The sequence below is a fragment of the Elgaria multicarinata genome, chromosome 8 (assembly GCF_023053635.1).
Source record: "Elgaria multicarinata webbii isolate HBS135686 ecotype San Diego chromosome 8, rElgMul1.1.pri, whole genome shotgun sequence".
Taxonomy (NCBI): Eukaryota; Metazoa; Chordata; class Lepidosauria; order Squamata; family Anguidae; genus Elgaria; species Elgaria multicarinata.
In genome coordinates this window covers 97,148,706-97,168,396 of record NC_086178.1, presented here as the reverse complement: position 1 = coordinate 97,168,396, position 19,691 = coordinate 97,148,706, and the positions used below count along the sequence as shown (strand labels likewise).

Here is a 19,691-nt window from a genome sequence, read left to right as displayed (position 1 = left end):
CACACTGGTCTCCACTTGATTAGAATATTCTGTTAGTGACTGTGAAAATTAATCTGGCAATAGCCTGCGAAATAGCTCTAATAAGATCTCACAGAACAAGAATGGTAACTTTTACCATACATTGTTGAACCTAACATGACCCTTTCTCTTCTTGTTTTTGTGGTCTCTCATAGGATGAAGTTATTGCTGCTTCAGAGAAGGTAACAGTGAAGCTTGAAGACTTGGCAAAATGGGCCCAGGCAGACTTCTCAAAATGGAAACGTGGCCTCCGGGGTGAAGCCATCAGACCCACAGATCTGGGAAAGAATGGGCAGAAGGAAGCACTGAGTAGGTTCAGGCAATCCACACATAACAGCGGGCTCAACTTTAAAGACATTTTGAAGGAAAAGGCCGACCTTGGTAAGTACTCCTTTGTCTTCTGTGTGTGCTCCCATGAAATTAACCCTGTCATCTGACTGGACCAGTTTCGTATTGCACTTGTCTGTTGGATTGTGAAGAAATGCATAGCTGGGATCCAAGAATCCTGCAGCTAGTTCTGTATGTCCAATGGGGTCTTTGTGCTTGCTTTTCTCAAATAGACCCACATACCCCTTCAGTCCTGCTGCCTCTGAAATGGAAGGTATCAAGCTGCATCTGAAATGGGAAAAGCCTTCAAAATCAGTTTGTGATATTGCATTGAGAGTCAGCAGTGCAGGGGATTGGGGAATAAAGTAATCTTACTGGGCATGCTCTTTGGTTCCCATCCTGTTTAACCTGAAACCTTGAAATTGTCTATAAAAGAGCCAACACAAGACATCTTGGTCACTGAGGTGGGAATGTAAAATGGCAGTCCCTTCCCGCCAATTAACATGGAGCACAATCCACTGAGCGGTTCTCCAGTGGTACCATACCGTATCTAATCACAAACACATCTTTAAGGTCCTGTTAATTCAGCAGCAACTGACTGTATTGCACCAGGGGCTACCATTTATAAAGCAGCAGGTACAGGGCCATCCCTGCCATTAAGTGAAGTGAGGCAATTGCCTCAGGCAGCAGATGCTGGAGGGCAGCAGCTCACCTAGCTATTTCTCCTGAGACCTTGAGCATTCCCCTCCATTAGAGGACAGTGCTGTGTACACCATAGAGCTTGTCCTGAGCCCACTAAACTAGCTGACTGCCTCAGGTATGGTGGAGGACACTATTCCATCACCAGTGTTGAAGTAAAATTATTTTGCCAACCTAGTTTGGCTTATTTAAATAGAATGGAGACAGAGCACCATTTTCACCTCAAGCAACAAAATATCTTGGACCAGTCCTGCAAAGCCCCCTTCAGTGTCCTGAAATAATTGTGCAGTTCTTTGGATTCCTGTCATAGAATTTACCCCTTTTCCCCATTACGGATGGTAAGAGTGTTTGTTTATTGAGAAAATATATTCCAGAGTTGAATTGCAAGATCATGTATCTGCCCAGTTGATTTTTGGGGGTAAAAGATGATGTTTAAATAGCTCAAAGGGTAGGCTATTAATAAAAGATTTTTTAAAAAGGTTAAAAGTGAATACCCATCCCGAGCCGACTTTATATTGGTGAGACAATTGCCTTTGACATATATTGGATACAAGGTTAAGTTGTTACCGGGTATAAATAGGTATGGTGCTGTTGACTGAAAATTGCTTTTTTCCCTATCTATCTAAAGTAGACATTTGTTTGGTGGTATCTAGATGGGCTGCAGGCTATGTGGGGGTTCATAGTTTCTTACAGGCCACCACTAGTGAGCAAAAAGAGGAATACGTACATTAACTGTTGCATTTAGGGAAGTGTGAATTTTTAATTCCTGTAGGCCAATATGTTTAGGACGTTGATGTAAATCAAACAGTGCATGGAGGAAATAGAAGACAGACAAATGTTTAAAAAGGGGTGGTGGTTGAACAATGTAAAACTGAAGTTGGCATCTCGCCTCTCACTCAGTCTGTGCACTGTCGTTTCCTCCATAATGTTATGGCAAAGGCCGGGAGATCAGGCTGAAGTTCAGCGTGTGTACCACTACCCACCCTCCAGCTAAAGGAAGGAACTGAAGGGAAACCACCCAGAACAGCAAGGAAATGTTGGCTGAAAATGGCTATGGCCGGACTTCAAAACTGCTTAACTACAATAGGCTGGAACAGATCAGGTGGTACTCCCTGATTCCCTTGTAAAAGCTTCCAGGTCAAGCTTGCTAATTGGCATGACTAATATGAAGACTCTACTGTTGCACTCTATGTGAGCAGACCATTCTCCTTTTTTGGCCTTGTCTTCACTTCCCCACCCCCCACAAAAAATAACCTTGGCAGTAGCTGAATCTCACATGGATCAAAAGTCTTTTACAGGGTCTTGATGTTGAATATTCTTCTTCTTTATGTAATTACCAGTATGGGCTAGCGTCCCCAGTGATACTGGACGCTTTCCATTTTACAGTTAATTTCCTAACATCTGCTGTGCATGTCTGAAAAATGTAATGTTTTAAGAGAGATTTCTTTTGTAAATTTATTGCACACTGCCTTTGTTTTCCACCAATGAACAAAACTTTTAACAAAACAATAAAACAAAACAAAGCTGACAATCCAGAAATGTCTATCCAGCAGCCAAAAAAGTATATTTAATTAAAAAAATCACAATCCTCATATTACAAAACTTCCTCTTTACATAATAAATAAACAAACAAACAAACACATAAATAAATAAATACGGATGTAATAATAATAATTTATTTCTTACCTACCTCTCCCTCTGGATCGAGGCGGAGACAACACTAAATATACAAACATAAAATGCATAAAACTGATTAAAAATATAAAACCAATGTATAATGGAATATGAACTTGAATAGTGGATTTGTGCTACTGAGAGCATCAGAAATTCAGCTCAGTATCCAAAGAGTTGTGTCTTAAAAAAAAAAAAAATGTTGCATGACTGATTGGGCTGTCAATAACTGGGCCCATATGAAGCCCATGGGCACAAGTGGACATTAATTTAATTAAACATACAGCTTTAGGTAATGGGCACATTCTGTGAAACGACAAGGAAGCTTGTTACACTTTTAAAAAAATGAATATTAATTTCCCCGCCCCCACACCTTCCAAAACATTACTGGAATGAAAGAAGAAAGGGATTGTATATATTTTGCTTTCCGCATCAATAAATAACCCAAAGGAATTGATTCTTCATTAAGGTCTAGCTTTGTCTAGCAAAGCCATGAAAACAATTCACAAATCCCATCAGATTGTATGAATTGGGATGAGGCTTTAATCAAAAGTAACTGCAAGCATGACTTGATTTCAGCGAGTATAGTTTTAGTTTATGCCCTGGAATGCAAACATGACTTCTGTTAACCCAAATAACTTCTGCTTGTTTTGTTTTAAAGAGCAGTTTCTAGTCCCTGTGATTGTAGAAATGCCCCTGGGATACTCAGAAGCAGGGCATGATGACAATAACCACCCCCTGTTATCCGTTCTCAGGATCAGGTAATCGGAGGCATACTTCCTCATTACACTGAGAATCTTCTGTTGTAGCCTTCATGGCTAATAGGCCATTGAAATGCTATCCCTGCATTGATTTATCAAATTCTTTTCACCTCAAGATTGACAGAGGGCAGTCTTCACCTCCTGACAGAAGGCATGTTCAAATTTTGGTTTCACTCAGGCAAGAGGCTTCCCTCTCCTAGCAGAGAGGCCCTCTGTCATTGGCACAGGATGCAGGATTACTTTATGAAGAATGTATACATCTGACTTGTTTTATTTTTTATTTTATTTTATACCCTTTTCACTGCTTTTCCTCCCTCCTGAGACACTGTGTCTTGGAAAGGGTGGTCTCTAACTTGGGGCCCTCCAGAGGTGTTGATGTACAATTCCCAGCCAGTATCTTGGATGCCAAGAGTGTTAAACACTAGAATTATTTGCGTATTCCCAGATGATGTTGTCCCTTCCTGTGGCTTCCCACGGAAACTTTACTAATAGAATGTATAATGGTACCCAGAAGATCTCTGCAACTTGGCACATTCAAAGGGGCTTGCACCTGCATAAGATTGAAGTGGAAGAGGGCAAGGTTAATTTCAGGATGACTTTCATATAGGGCTTAGCAGCAATACTTCCATGGCCATAATCTGTAAAGGCCCACTCAGAAGGGTAACACTGCTTTAATACGCCCCAGAGATGAAGATTGCCCTCTGTTCACCTGAGCGAAAAGCAGCATTTTTACTTTAATGTTCTGGAGTTTGGGTGTGGGGCAGTCTACCCATCCAGCTGACCCTAACAGCTTTGGATGGACTACGCACTTGTGCAGGAGTAGGCAAGACCTCACAGGAATGTTCCTCCTGTTCCTATGTGCTTTGTTCTTCTTTAACATTTGGCCTGTTGCTTATGCACAGTGTTTTGGTTTTTAAGATAAGAAGTGCCAAGGGTTGAGGGACTTCTGGTCTGCCAAGCTTGGTCTGGGAGGCCTATCTCCCTGGTAAAGTCAGAAGTTGACCTTGGTCTCCTCCTAGAGGAGAAGCTATCTCAGAAGTGGTCTGCTGTCCTCTGTCCAGTTTTAAGAATAGGAATTGAGATCGAGTCAAACATTTCCTTGAAACTATGTGAGCTGGTGACCTCTCTACGGGGTGAAAACTGAAACGTAGGAAGATGCCTTAAACCAAGTCCGACTGCTTGTCCTTCTGGCCCAGTATTGTTTCTTCTGACTAGCAGTGGTTCTCCAGGGACGTGGTTAGGAATTTTGCTTATCCCCAGTTCTGAAGTCCTCCGCTACTGAGCGATGGTCCTGCTCATGACCTCCAAACTCTTTTCTTCCTGGGTTGTTGCAACCTATTCAGCCATCATCAAGCTCTAAGTGAAGTTAGGTTTTAGAATGTGTTGGCCTGGTTCACACTATTATCAGGCTGCTTGTTCCCTTGGGTTAGTGGGGAGGGCGTGCAGTGCACCCTTCCACTGCATGTCTCTGATAACATGAGACTCTGTAAAGCGCATGCACATTGATGGCACTACATAAATAAATAAATAAATAAAATCAGTCATGCACACAGCCTTATGTATTTGTTTGGTTGTGAGCTTCTTTGTACATTTTCTTCTCCCCAGCCCTCCTTTTTTGAGAAAGGAAGAATTGTGCAAATTGGAGCATTGTGTGTAGAAGCCCTCAAGCCACATGTTATATAGGTATGTTCCTACATCACAGACAGAATTCTGAACCAGGTCTTTATCCCTATAACATCTTAGGGCAAAACAATGGCAATCTTTGTTTTGAAGCCCGGTAATCTCTAGAAGGTGTCATATCACGTAGCACAGTTCTTTAACAGCATTTTAGAAAGAGGGTTTTGTGTGTGTGCATGTTTGTGAGGAGGTTCCCATTTTTTGCATGTAAGTTAGCTAGTACGTTTTGGTAATTTCTGTTCAGCAGATGTACAGACATCTATCCATATTCTTTATACTTTTATCTTCTTTTTTCTTTTTCTTTTTTTTGGCGGCGGGAGCAAATAATTTAACTGAAAATGGTAGCCTTAATACAATATTTTTTTCCCTGTAGAATTTCATAGAGCTCTGATGTTCCGGTGGCCTTTAATATTCTCATAGAATTCAGTAGAATATTATATCCCTAATAAAAACATGTTTTTTAAAATTACTTTCAGGCCACAGTCCTAAGATTACTTAGGAATATGCTTCAGTGATTTCAGTGGAATCTTTCTAATAAGTGTATTCAGAATGGGAGACATTGAAAGGGTATTATTCTGCCTGAAACTTCTTTAAAGAAGTTTGCAAACTTCTATAAATCTCCATCTTTTTTTTAATCCCAATTTAATACTGTGGGATTTTCTATTAAATCTTACACCTCATAGTTGTTAAAATTCAAGACAGTAACAGCACAATCCTATATTTGTCTATTCAGGGGTAAGTCCAATTTCATTTCACTGGGGCTTACTCCCAGGTAAGTGGATATAGGATGGCAGCATTAATGCTATATTCCTTCTGCCTTTTTATACATCTTACAGCCATGGTGCTATTTATTACTCCTAGATACACCAGAAACCATCCAGATGTTAGGCCAGGGCTGTGTATGTGCCATGATTTTGCAGGGAGTGTAGAGAAAATATTGAATGTGGTATTTGCCTGGATACAGAATTCAGTTTTTTGAAAATGTCAGCTTTCATTTAAAAAACAAAAACAAAACAAGTTTCTAGTCCTTAGGTCATGAATATGCAAAAAAGTGAGGCTTGTTGTTTAATTAGCCCCCTCTTCAACCACACACACACACACACACACACACACACACACACACCATCTCCAACATTATTAGATCTGCGAGATAGTTATGCCTTCAGCCGGCATCAATTTTTTTGTGTCATGTTTCCTCAGATGTATGCTAGGTGTTACATATTCCATGCAGGTTTGTGGCTCCACTTCTTGCACCAGTATAAACCTGTTACACTGTCACTGCTGCCAGAGGCTAAAGAGGCGTGACAAAGGGGCACAGAATGGGAAGAGGCCAGGCCAGGCGTTTGAGAGCAGGAGGTGTAAAAGAGATGCTAGATGTTCACCGGAGCCTGTTTTTGGGATTTGTCAGGGTGCTTCCAGCCAGGGGGTTCCTAATGCCACCCATAAGAAGGCATTGCGGAGCTATCCTAACTTTCCTTTCTTAACAGATCTTCTGCAGTAAGAGAAAGGATAGAGGAAACGGTGGGAAAACACGGGAGGGTTATGAGTTGAAGGGCCAGTCCTACCATTAGACAGAGGGAGGCAGTCCCCTTAAGCAGCAGATGTTGGGAGGCAACAGCAAGATGTTGGAGGAGAGAGCTGGGTGCCAAACACCTGCCCTGTGTCCCCTAAGCTAGCCTGGTGCCTTTGGGTGTGGTGGAACATGCCGTCCCATCACTAGGGTTGAAGAAAGATTAAACTGCCAGCCTAGTCAGCTTTTGAACATGGAATAGGAGGGGTCGCCATCTTGGTCTTTGCCTCTGGCAGCAAAATGTCTTAAACCAGCTCTGATGGACATCCCCTTTTTAAATTCAGTGAATAAGGCAGTGTGACAGCATCATAAATGCTTTGTCTGTAAGCAGCCTAGGACAAGGGGATACAGGGATTTCTGAAGGCATTAGGAGCAGGGAGGTAGCCCCCAAGATGAGTTCCTCCAGATGTTTTGGACTTCAACTCTCATCATCCCTATTGGCCAAGCTGACTGGGTCTGATGTAAGTTGTAGGCCAAACATCTGGAGGGTTGGGGAAAGCTGTTGTAACCTCACCCCCTCTCCCTGAAATCTTTTTAGCTAGGGTAGGCTAGAAAAAGAAAACCCATGGAGGTTCTTGGTATAGAATCCTCAGTCCCTTTATTTCAGAGGAACCCCATCCAAGTCCAAGGCACTACTCTTCAGTAAGAGGGCTGTGGATTGCAGCCATAATTTTGTTTATATAATTAAGCTGTTCTTTTAGATGTTTATCAAAATAACAGAAGAGCAACAATACTGTATAGATAAAAATAGAATTGGTTGTGGAATGTATTATTCATAATGAGCATGAGAACCTGTTTTTCCAGAAGAATTGGACTGATTAAATCATTCACTGAAGGGCCTCTAGTTATTTTGTTTTTTAGTGGGGGGGGGTTTAACTTCAGAATTATTTAACTTTTTTTAAAAAAAATGTATTCATATACCCATATTTGGTAAACCAGAAGAAAATAGCTGTATGAGAGGTTATTTGTTTTTACAGATTTTTAGCAACCATGTGGTGTAAACAAGTCCATTAAACATGGGAGAGTTGCATTTTTTAAAACAAATATTCCTTGGTCTGCACAGTCTGTAAGGGGGGTGGATCAAATTATTTTATATAACACTGCTTCTTACAGAGTTCCTTTAAGTGAAGTATGAAAGCTGTAGTGTAAGCTTTATTGGCCTATAAATATGTCATTATAGTTGGACTACATTTATATGCTCCGGATTGGTGTTTAAGCCAAGAAAATATGTCTCTACAGGTTGATTTTTTTTTTATTGAAACCCTTTGAGGCATACAGCAGAATGTGTTTTAGGATAAGGTTATTAAAACAGCATTTTCATTTTTTGCAGTGGGCTCGTTGTCAATTACATTGCCACAAACTGTCTGAGGACAGGCAGTTACAAATGGCTTCATCTCCAAACGTGTCTTTAGAAAAAGAAGTAAAAGATAGAGGAGTCAGAGCTGAGATTGAAGGAAGAGGTGTAGGGGAGGAATGACTTAATTTAGTGCTTGAGGGTTCCATTTATTGGGGCGCTGTAGTACAGCCAGCTTCTTCCCTCCTTGCTTCTCGTCGTCTTTTCGTGCTCATATGGCTTTATTGTATGTGGTTTCAGACATAAACCCTTTATGTCTCCAGCTCAATAGCTGAGGATATGTCTGGGCAATGGCTTTTCTGCTTTAACTTTAAACTGGAGTGTGTGAAGCCGTCTGTGGAAAAAGCATTTACCTCCTCTCCCCACCCTCCCCGGGTTTTTTCTACTCGGCATCACAAATGTGGTTTTGCACATGCCATAGCCAGTGCCGATTGCCCCATCTATGAGATGTGGAGTCTAAAGGAAAGGCAGAAAACCAGGCTGAGGTATGTGAGCATATTCTGTGAGATGGTTTAAGTGCCCTGATGGCCAAATTGCCTTGGGTTGGCGTACTCCGATCCCTTCCCTGACTTGTTTTGGGTTTGTCTTTATCAGAATGCATGGTTTGCTCTTGCCTTCCAAACCTGAAGTGGAAATCATGGTTTGAAATGGGCTTCCAGTTCTGGTTTGGAGGGTGAACTCAAACCATAGTTTGCTGATTTTGATGCAGTGGCAAACTGTCGTTTGTCCAACCTAAGACACGAATGAAGAAGGCATGTGTAAGACCAATGATCAAACCCTACTTTGGCTGTTATGTCTGAACCCGATCAGTGTGTGAATTCTAGAAGCCGACAGTGTATCCATGGCCTGTCACACCCCTTTAGAAATCCCTGTGTGGTTGTGCCTTCAACATTAGAGTAAAGCATTAGAGCTGAGATGACCAACATCTGCAAATGTAAAATGTGGGTTTTTGAATCGGTCTGTCATTGGTGCTCTCACCTGGAAAAGGGTGTTTAAAGCTCAACTAAAAACTTTTCTTTTTCCTAAAGCTTTTAAAACTTGATGTTGTGCAGACTTTATACTGTTAGTTTTACCCTACCCTGTGCCTGCTTACCCTACCCTGTGCCTGTTTGCATTCTCTTCCCCTCCTTATTGTTTTACTATGATTTTATTAGATTGTAAGCCTATGCGGCAGAGTCTTGCTATTTACTGTTTTACTCTGTACAGCACCATGTACATTGATGGTGCTATATAAATAAATAAATAATAATAATAATAATAATAATAATAATAATAATAATAATAATAATAAATAATAATGCTGGCAGCATATTACTCCCTTGCTTTGGATAGCTGATTTAAGTTGCTTTTCCAAGCTATAAGTGGCTTGTATTATCTAATTAACTGAAAGAATCCACTATGTTTATTAAATACCTAGACAATATCAGCTGTATTGAGACTAGAAGAATGCTGATAGCAAGGAGTCCTCTCACCCTGAAAGAGTAGCCTTGAGCCTACTGTGTTAGGCTCTTACCTACAAAAATTTAAGTCACAATAGATTTGTTGGGACTACAGAACACTTTGTTGTTGTTTTTTGTACCTGCATTTGAGATATTGTACTTGTTTAATTGTTTAATTGCTTAATTGGTTGAAAGCAAAGGTGTTAAATTGAACTAATGGTTGCCTATACCATAGTTTAATGAGCCGACTGCACTTATTTTTGTAGTTTGAAAATGGCTTCATTTACTGGTTTTGATGTTCTAGGTAAACCATGTTTGCTTTTTTTAAAATTGCATGTTGATTCTACCCATCCTCTAATGAGCTGTCAGTTATTGGAATTTTTTCTTCCTCACAATAAACTGGTGTAGGTTATATATTTATTTACTTTCATGTTTTAGATGTATTATACACATTTTATCTCCATAATTAACAGTTAATTACTTGGCCCCTTTTCAAACTGCTCTAATCATCATCATGGTACCTTGGATGATGTCTACCACATTTTCAGCTTTCTGGGTAATATGGAAACATCCTAACTGTGAGACAGTGAGGCCCAAGCATCTTTTATGCAGGAATATAAATTTGCAATGATTTTTAGTTAGAACAGCATTAAACCCCTCACCTTACAAGCAGGTTTATTCCATCTCAAACACATGCAGTAAAAAGTTTCCTTTTTCCTTTTTCGATTGAATATGAAAAGACAAACCAGCTGTTTCATTGATAAACTACAGTTAATCATTTACTTACTCATTTAACCATTTATTTACATTTATACCCCACTCTTCTTTCATCTTAGAACTCAAGGACGAGTGTTCATAGGGCTGTCCGGCAGTCTCATATTCAGGCACTGATCACACCCAGACCAGTTTAACTTCCACAAGATCGCTGCATCATTTGACTGGTTGATTTTTTTTACAGATTTATACCCCATCCTTCGATGATTTCCAGGGTGGCTTACACAAAATTAAAATTACAATTGAAACAATAACATTACAACATGACAATTTAAAAGAGCAGCATAAAGGCAATTGGCAGAAATAAGACAAATAGAAAGCAGCAAAGCACCAAAGAGGATTAAAAAGCCTAGGTTTTTTTTAGAAGTCTTTACCTGAGCCTCCTTAGGGAGAGCATCCCATAGTGAAGGGACCTTCCCAGACTAGGACATTTCCCCTGTGGCCATCCATTGTATCTCAAATGGCAGGAGCATGCTTCATGTGCTCTCAGACCATGGCAGGATCTACACTACTGCTTTAAAATGTTTTATAACAGTGGCGACAACTGTTGGGGACACACTCCATATACAGTTTTCAAAACATTTTCAAAGTGCCTGCTTGGTGTAGATCTGGCCCATGTGACAGAATAGTGTTTGGCCCAAGCTCAGTCCGTGATCTTCATGGTTGAGAAAGAATTTGAGCCAAGTCCTGGTCCAAGTCCAACCAATTCTAAAATTCTTTGTGTGGTTTTAATGGTTTTGTGTACTGATCTGCCAAGAATGGATCTAGCTTTTCTGTATCTATGCTAGTCTCTGATTTGACGCTGGAGGCATCAATATTTGTACTTCTACTTGTTGTCTTTAGGTCTTACATTGTTTCTGTCATTTCTCCTTTATCACATTCCTTTAAATTTGTGGTTAAACTCAATACGCTGATTTTCTGCTCAGCTTAATGACTCCCATGACATCTAGTTTTTTTCTTTGAATGATTTTAAAATTCAGCTTTTTTCCTCTTTTTGTTTAGCCTCCCCCCACATGTCCCATTTTTTTCTGTTAGTCTTATTAAAGTTCACTTCATTCTTCATAGATCTTCTGACAACTTTTCATCTGCTGTTATTGTCAAGTGTCATGTACCACCACCAAAATAGTTGTTGCTTTCATTTCTGATATTTTGGGCTGCTCACTTCTTTTGGGCTAGTCTTGGTGGTTGGCCACAAACTGTTTTGTATTGGGCTTTCATAGGCTTGAGTCTATGTTATAAAAGGAACTCCCTTCCACTAGAGAATGTCAGAAGTCTCATCCTGCATATTTTGTGGAAGAGCTGTAAATGATTCTTCTTTGCTCTGGCGTTCAGTGGCTAGAATTAAGCAGATGTGGAGTTAATAGGGTGTTTATTTACTTTTAATTTGTCTCTGTATGTGTTATTTTATTTTTAACTGTTGTTACTTAGCACAAAACCTGAGAACAGGACAGAAATTGAACTAAAATAAATAAATATTTCAGATTGTAAAGCTTGTCGGGAGATCTGCATATGCAGTTATGTGTTAGGCCTATATCTGTGGCGATTGAACCCTTGGTATCTGTCCCATTTAACATGAGCTAACTTCTTCCCTAGTCTGCACTCCATCCTTAGCCTCACACCATCCTTTGTGCAAAATTTTAAACATAGTCTTAAACTTAGCTGTCTTGAGCACTATTTTCTTGGTGGAACGGCAGTACATAAATCAAGTAAGTAAACATCCCTCAAGGTGTCTTAATTCTGTTAGGTGTAGCAGTGGGGATTCTCTGGCATGGAGTTAATGCTGGTCTCCAATAAATGTGTCTGTCCATATAGATTGGTCCTGAAATCGCAGAATCATCAGACAACTTGATCAGAGGCCATATGTGTGTGTGTGTAGGGGGGGCATAGTTCAGTAGGAGAGCACATGCTTGCATGCAGAAGGTCACTGGTTTGATCCCTGGCATCTCCATTTAAAAGATCTTGGGTAGCAGGTCATTGAAGAACCTCTGTCTAAGAACCCTGTCAATCAGAGTAGATGGTCATGGGCTAGATAGACCAGTAGTCTCAGTTTCGTATGTGTATTCGATATAACATGAACTCAATCTTACAGGGTGCTTGGCCCAATGACTGTGAAACTCCATAGTAGCTTGCTTAATACTTGGTTCTATCATCTCAATCCTTTTCTTATATCGTCTTTGGCATCCAAGCAATGTGTTCTGTCTTCTTGCGATGCTCTTGTAAGAATCGTAAGATTAGTCAAACTGGTTGTTGCTCATGGCGTTGCAGAAGCGGCTTTAAGGCCAGCACCTTGCATCTCACTAAATGCCTGCTGTCAAGACTCTTTTTCTTCTCTTTTCCTGTTTTTCTTTTTTTACTTGTCCCAGTTTTTGTCCAGCGATTCATTTTCCTCCTTGAACTTTTCTGGGCCACAGCTGTAGCTTTAACCAAGGTGATTGAAAGGGTTCACTGGCTGTTATGTTTGACCACATGATCTTTGAATCCCTCTGGACTATTCAGTTGCCCAATGAGAATTTGGATGATTCAAGTACTGTTGGTTTTTTACTTATCTCCAGGGATGCTGTATTTCATTACTTTTGACACTTATAACGGTGACAGTATATTTAAACCTGCTGAAAATCCTGCCCTTGACTGGCTCTAGATGGCCTCCTTATATATTGGCTTGGCCAGAGCCTCTTTTCAATTTGTGGTCTAACCTTATTGAGTGAGAGAGTTCAGTCTACCACATTTTGTTCATCAAGCATAGCTCATCAAATTGATACAGTCAGTATTTAATCACCTATTTTGACATCCTTCCAAACTATCCCCCTGTCTTTAAATTACACAAGATATGGAACTCTCAATGTCTTGTAAGACCAGTATTATTATTATTTTTAAAATGTGCCTTTAGTTTTTAATAGAAGTAGCATAAATTACTTTATTTTGGAAAGTATAACCTACATGCACTTTCATATCCCTAAGAACTCATTCTAAAAATAGGGTGGAAAAGCAGGTAATTAAAACTCCATTGGTGTACTGTAACACAGTTTGACATGTTTTCTTCTGTTTCCTCTCTCTTGTAACTTGAAGATTGATTTTGTTATTACAGGCCAGTCTTGTAGTACATAAACTTGTTGTGTTTGCTAACTAGGAAGTTTTCCTGTACTATAATTGTTGGAACTCCATCATGCCATTGGATCATCATGAGATTTTCTTCCAACATTTCTGAAATTGTGCAAGGCAAATATATTTAGAAAACCCACTCTCTGTGCATATGTGCACATGCTGTGTAACATCTGAAATGCAATTTTTGCATCTTCTCCCAACGGTGAGATGCACAGGCCACTCCTGTACAGCAGGTTCCGCATCTCACTATAAAAGAGATCTGATGTTCCTCTTTTCAGGCATTATGGATTAGTACAATACTTTTCCTTTGGGGTGGACATCAGGAAAAACTTGCTGACTGTTAGAGCAGTATGACAATGGAACCAGTTACCTAGGGAGGTTGTGGGCTCTCCCACACTGGAGGCATTCAAGAGGCAGCTGGACAACCATCTGTCAGGTATGTTCTAGGGTGGATTCCTGCATTGAGCAGGAGGTTGGACTCGATGGCCTTATAGGCCCCTTCCAACTCTACTATTCTATGATTCTATGATCTCAATGTCCAGAGCCATCCCTGAGGTTCCAGCACTCTGTTCCGTGGCAGTATTATAGTAGGACTAGATTCATACCCAGAGTCTAAGGTTTCGCCCAGAGGCAAAAGGCAGCCACTTTAAGTCTGGTTGCATACAGTTTAGGCCAGCCCCCACCTCCAATCCAACAGAAGCAGGGTATGATCTGAATCCAGTTGATGTAACAAACTTGCTGAAGCTAAGCAGTTCTGGGTCTGGTCAGTGCTTCGATAGGGATCCACCTGGGATCCCTGCGTATTTTGCCTTGAGTGTCCTGAAGGTAAGGAGGGATATAAGTGAAATAGATTGCTTGCCTTATAGAAGCAGATGGTAACAAGAGTTTGCTGTATAGAAACACTTGTGGGCCAAGATACTCTTCAGTGTCTCAGTGGGGCGCATTGTCTAGTTGCAGATAACTGCTTTGACTTTGCTACTAGCGGTGTGCTTTTACAATTCCTTTGCATTCTCTGTCCTAATAAATACAATGGCTTCTTCAGTTCTGTATCAAGCATTCCGATTTTAAGATTCTAGATAAATAGGGTGCTATCTTTAAATTTTGTGGAATGAATTCTTTCTCCCTTCCGTATTGGCACAATAATTCCAAGATCTCAATTAAATAGGGTTTTCGTTTTCTGAACACCTTGCCCGAGATTCTGTACATCTGTTTTGCCCTTGCTTTCCCTTCTGTTGAGACTGCTTGAGCTATTGCTTCATCTTCCCCCCAAGTACTTCAACAGTTTTCATTTTCTTCAAAGTCTCAAAACTGAAAAGAATTTCACTGAGGAATGGCAGATGCCATTTTCACCTGATGTCATCACACTGACAGAATTCCTGTGGGGGTTCTTTTTAAAGGAATACTTTAAAGCTAATTAACAATGGCTATAGTAAAACGGATGAGTATAAATGGAGATGGTACTCCAGAATGCCACAAAGTTTTAAAGTGAAGCCAACAGTGTAGTGGAATGTCTATTACACTGCCCTATGTATTCTGGCTATAGATGGGATAAGCATTGTGCAGTCAATTCCACTGACTTCAGTGTGAGACCCTAAAGTATGTGCATAACTTCGATGGATCTTAAGAGGTCATTGACATGCGCAGCCTTAGAAGTGCTTAACTTTGGATCATGCCCAATATATAGAACTGAGCACTAAAAAAAAAATTCCTGTTCAACCAGAAAATTAAAAATCTGCGGTTGAGAACAAACTGTGTGTAAGCTGAGTAGATCTGCATATAGGTTGGCTAGTGTTTTGAGGATGCTTTTGTCCTAGTATTGGCACTGTAAAAAGACAACTCAGAGGCCTTTGTTGGAAGGACTCTGGATTGGAGGTGTGTGAGACTAATTAATAAAACAACTGAGGGAGCAGACACCTCGCAGAGAGAGAACAGTCCAACATGCGCACAAGTGAAATTGTGATGAGCTGCTTTTCAGGTTGGTCTTGAAAACCTGCCACAGGAAATGGTAACTTTCTGGTAGTAACACAAAAGTCAGAGATTTGAACAAAGCAGATTGGATTGCAATCTATATAAATAAAAATGTAAATGTTTGTTTGTTCCTAATCTAAAATCTCCGAAAGTTCTTCACCGATTGCTTTGAAATTTTGACACAACGTTGCATTCGAATACGCGCATTTTTTTATGTAACTATATTATAGATGGGGACAAAAGTGTGTCTTAGAATCGAAGAAATAGGGTATATAAAAGCCCAGAGGCCTCCTCCAAGCCACTTATGCAAATAGGAGAGAAGTCATTGTGACATCACCAACCAGTAGGCCAATCCACTGCCTCTGCCTTCTCTCCTATTTCCATGTTCTCTCCTATTTGGCGCCATCTAGCGATGTTTCTCGGAACTGCGGCCTTCTATGGAAGTTCCAAGTTCTGAAGAAAGGTAACTGCCAGGAGATTCTGACCTAGCAGAGGGGCCAAAACCCACTAACCTCCTCACCACACCTGTGACAGGTAAAAACATGCTTTTTTTGAAAAACAGCACCATCTGTTGGACGTAAAAGGAACACATGCTGGTCAGGCTGGAAGATACATAAGCAGCAATGAAGCTGTATGGCGAATTCTTTCATTCCCATACATGAACGAAGTCCAGCTGTTGTTCACTTAGCAGTACATCTAGAAAATGGACAACACATTTATTTCACAGCTGCAAATGTGCAACAAATAGCCCTGAATCCACTGGCTACAACGTTAACTGCTTTCTTCACGTTATGTCAAAATGACGCGTGCTTCGTTCCATGTAGAATTGCGTCGTGAACAAAATTACAACACGGGTGATCTTTTTTCGTATGTGCAATCAAATATTCCTAAGCTAACGCTTGAGCAAAATGGCATTTACGATCAAATAATGCAAACTGTCAATAATGGGGTTGGAGAAATCTTCTTCTTAGATGCGCCAGGAGGAACTGGTAAAACGTTCCTAATTACATTGATTCCGGCAGCAATTCGATCCCAAAATGACATAGCCTTAGCTCTTGCATCTTCCGGAATAGCTGCAACATTGCTACCAGGTGGAAGAACTGCTCATTCCACTTTGAAATTGCCATTGAACATGCAATTCATTGAAACCCCCACATGCAACATTTCCAAAGCATCCGGCATGGGAAAAGTATTGCAAAAATGCAAACTTATTGTTTGGGATGAATGCACAATGGCGCAAAAAAAATCGCTCGAGGCTCTTGATCGATCATTGCAACATTTGCGTGGAAACATCAGACCATTTCGGAACGCATTAATATTGCTTGCAGGAGATTTCAGGCAAACATTACCTGTAATTCCTCGAACGACACCAGCCGACGAAATAAATGCCTCCCTGAAATACTCTACTTTGTGGCGACACGTAAAGACATTAAAATTAACTTCAAATATGCGTGTCCAGCTGCAAAACGATCGATCAGCTGAGATATTCTCACGTCAATTGCTGGAAATTGGGAACGGAAGGGTGCCGGTTGATCTGACCTCAGGACGAATTTCATTGCCTCATAACTTCTGCAATTTTGTCACGTCAAAAGAAGAATTGGTTCAAAAAGTATTTCCCAATATTCAAACCAATTATAAGAATCACGATTGGCTGAGTGATTGCAGCCAAGAACAAAGACGTCTACGAACTTAACAATATTATTCAGTCTAACTTTCAAAGCGAGGCAGTCACATACAAGTCCGTCGACACTGTTGTGGAAGCAGATGAAGCGGTTAATTATCCAACAGAATTTTTGAATTCACTCGATCTGCCAGGGATGCCACCGCACGTACTGCAATTGAAAATCGGCGTGCCAATTATCATGTTGCGAAATATCAACCAGCCAAAGCTTTGCAAGGGCACGCGGCTTGCAGTAAAAAAATTACTGAGCAACGTCGTAGAAGGAACAATCTTGACAGGACCTTTCAAAGGTGAAGATGTCCTCATTCCTCGCATTCCTATGATTCCAACGGATATGCCATTTCAATGTAAGAGATTGCAATTCCCAATTCGATTGGCGTTTGCAATCACCATCAACAAAGCTCAGGGCCAATCTTTAGAATTGTGCGGTTTAGATCTAGACACGGATTGGTTCTCACATGGACAATTATATGTTGCGTGTTCTAGAGTCGGCAAACCAGACAATCTCTATATCTGCACAGACAATGGAACAACAAAAAATTTTGTATACCCACAAGCATTGTGAAATTAAACATATTAGAAACGTGCGCTTTCTCTTTTCTTTCTTTTCCATTTAACCAGACTGAGCCACAGCAACGCGTGGCCGGGTACAGCTAGTTAGAAATAAAGGGGAAACTCCCTAGTTGTAACAGTGATTATAAACACATGGCATTCACATGTAATGTATAGCAAATTAATGGAGAATTTCTGTTGCCTAATCCAGCCACCAACATATCTGGCCAGACAGTTTGTGTTGCGTTATAAAGTGTTGGTGCCCCTCAATTTGGACAGAAGGAATGTTGGCCTCTAACGTTACCTAGATTTTGCACTATTACAAATCTGCTTTCCTATTGATTACATGTGAGGTTGTTTTTTTTCTTAATGCCAATAGAATATGGATTATTAATGAGAACAAAATTAAGGACAAAGAAATGTACAAAATTTAATACAATTTAGATAGGTTGAAATTAGCAATGTTTTTGCATGGGAGCACTTATATTACTAAATTTTACACTGAATGAGTTGCTAAAAAGTGCTCTCTTTCAAGTGGCCAGATGCATTTCCACAAGAAAGTGTTCTTCAGTGGCCAAACATCTGGCATATATATATAAAAACATACAAATACAAAAGGTATTAATTAGTTCCTTAGAAGGAGAAGGGGAAGAAAAATATTAGTATATAGAGCACATAATATTACCACTTACCCAGGCTTGTATGTACAGAAAAGTTTTATCAAATATGTATATGGATATCAAGGAGGTAAACAAAGCAAATTTTATTTATTTATTTATTTAAAAACTTTTTTTTATACTCCCATTCTTCCAAAGATTCCAGGGCAGATGACATATTTAAAGAATATAAATCTTGAAAACAATAAAATACTTTTAAAAACTGGCAGATGAAAACCCTTCAGCAACTTAAAAAGGCCCGGGTGAAAAAAAAATTTTTTTTGCCTGGCATCTGAAATAAACCAATGAGGATGCTTCACATTTCATGACAAGGGTGGCACTTGGAGAAGATCCTCAGCAGATGATGTAAGGCACGTAGCTAGGTTGCTATGGAAGAAGTCGCTCCTTAAGGTATTTGGAGCAATAGCCACTCATCTGTTTGCCTGTGGTGGGCAAACTTGTATCCAGGTGATCCAAGAGGAAAGGTCTCCTAACTCTTTGCCCTTTCAAGACATTGCTGTGTCACAAATGTGCCCTATAGGTATGGGCTGGCAGAATAATTAACTAGTAACTTTTGTGGACTGATGTACAATAAGTCACTAGCACAGTATTAAAGTGGAACAATGAGAAATTGCATACATATTATGATTTATTGGCAAGATCCAGTTGGGTACATTGTCATTGTGTAAACCTTTACTCATCAACATCTGTTACGCTAAATGAAATCCTCCCTGAATTAATTTGTACTGGTCAGTGTTAGACATGACGATAGCTTTCAAGTGTTTCAGTTGTGGGCAATACAGAATGCTGTGTTGGCTATGATCCTATACATACTTACCTGGAAGTAAGTGCTATTGAACTCAGTGGAGCTTACTTCTGAGTAGACATGTATAGGACTGCACATTAAAGAAGGAAGATGTTTTGACAACTTATGGAAGACGCAGATGAAATTGTTGCTTCAAAGATTGAAGTACATGCCATAATGGGGCCAAAGCTTGTTACCACAGCTTGTGTCATAACTATTCCCCCCCTTTAATATTTAAGTATGTATATCACACCCTCGTTTTGAGATTGCTAGTTTAATAACGTTGTGGGCCCGTTGACAGCCTGAGCATTACATGTGGCTTGAGTAACGTGTCTGGATATGCTTGGTAAGCAGTATTATTCTGACAGTGTTCCAAAGGCCATCTTCAATTTGACTGTGCTCAACTTTGTTGCGCTGTGAAAGACGGAAGGGGAGAAAAAGATAATTCAGGCAAGCATTGTGCTGTCGGCTAGAGACATCACACTTTGGAATATAAATATTGCTGGGGATAAATGAATCATTAACAGAACAGTAGCATGAAATATCTGATGAATGAACTCCGGGAGCAGAGCCTGCATTGGAATAAATTTAACATCCCTAGGCAGCACCATAATACATGAAGCAACAATATCCGTGC

General features: G+C 40.1%; 1 protein-coding gene across 1 annotated transcript in view; it reads left to right on the top strand.

Annotated features, from left to right (window-relative positions):
• ARID5B (AT-rich interaction domain 5B) overlaps positions 1-19,691 on the top strand; it is a 217,739-nt gene that overhangs the window by 42,456 nt on the left and 155,592 nt on the right. The window contains exon 3 of the mRNA XM_063133076.1: positions 174-399. Within this exon, the coding sequence (XP_062989146.1) occupies positions 174-399 (226 nt within the window). The remainder of the gene's footprint in view (positions 1-173; positions 400-19,691) is intronic.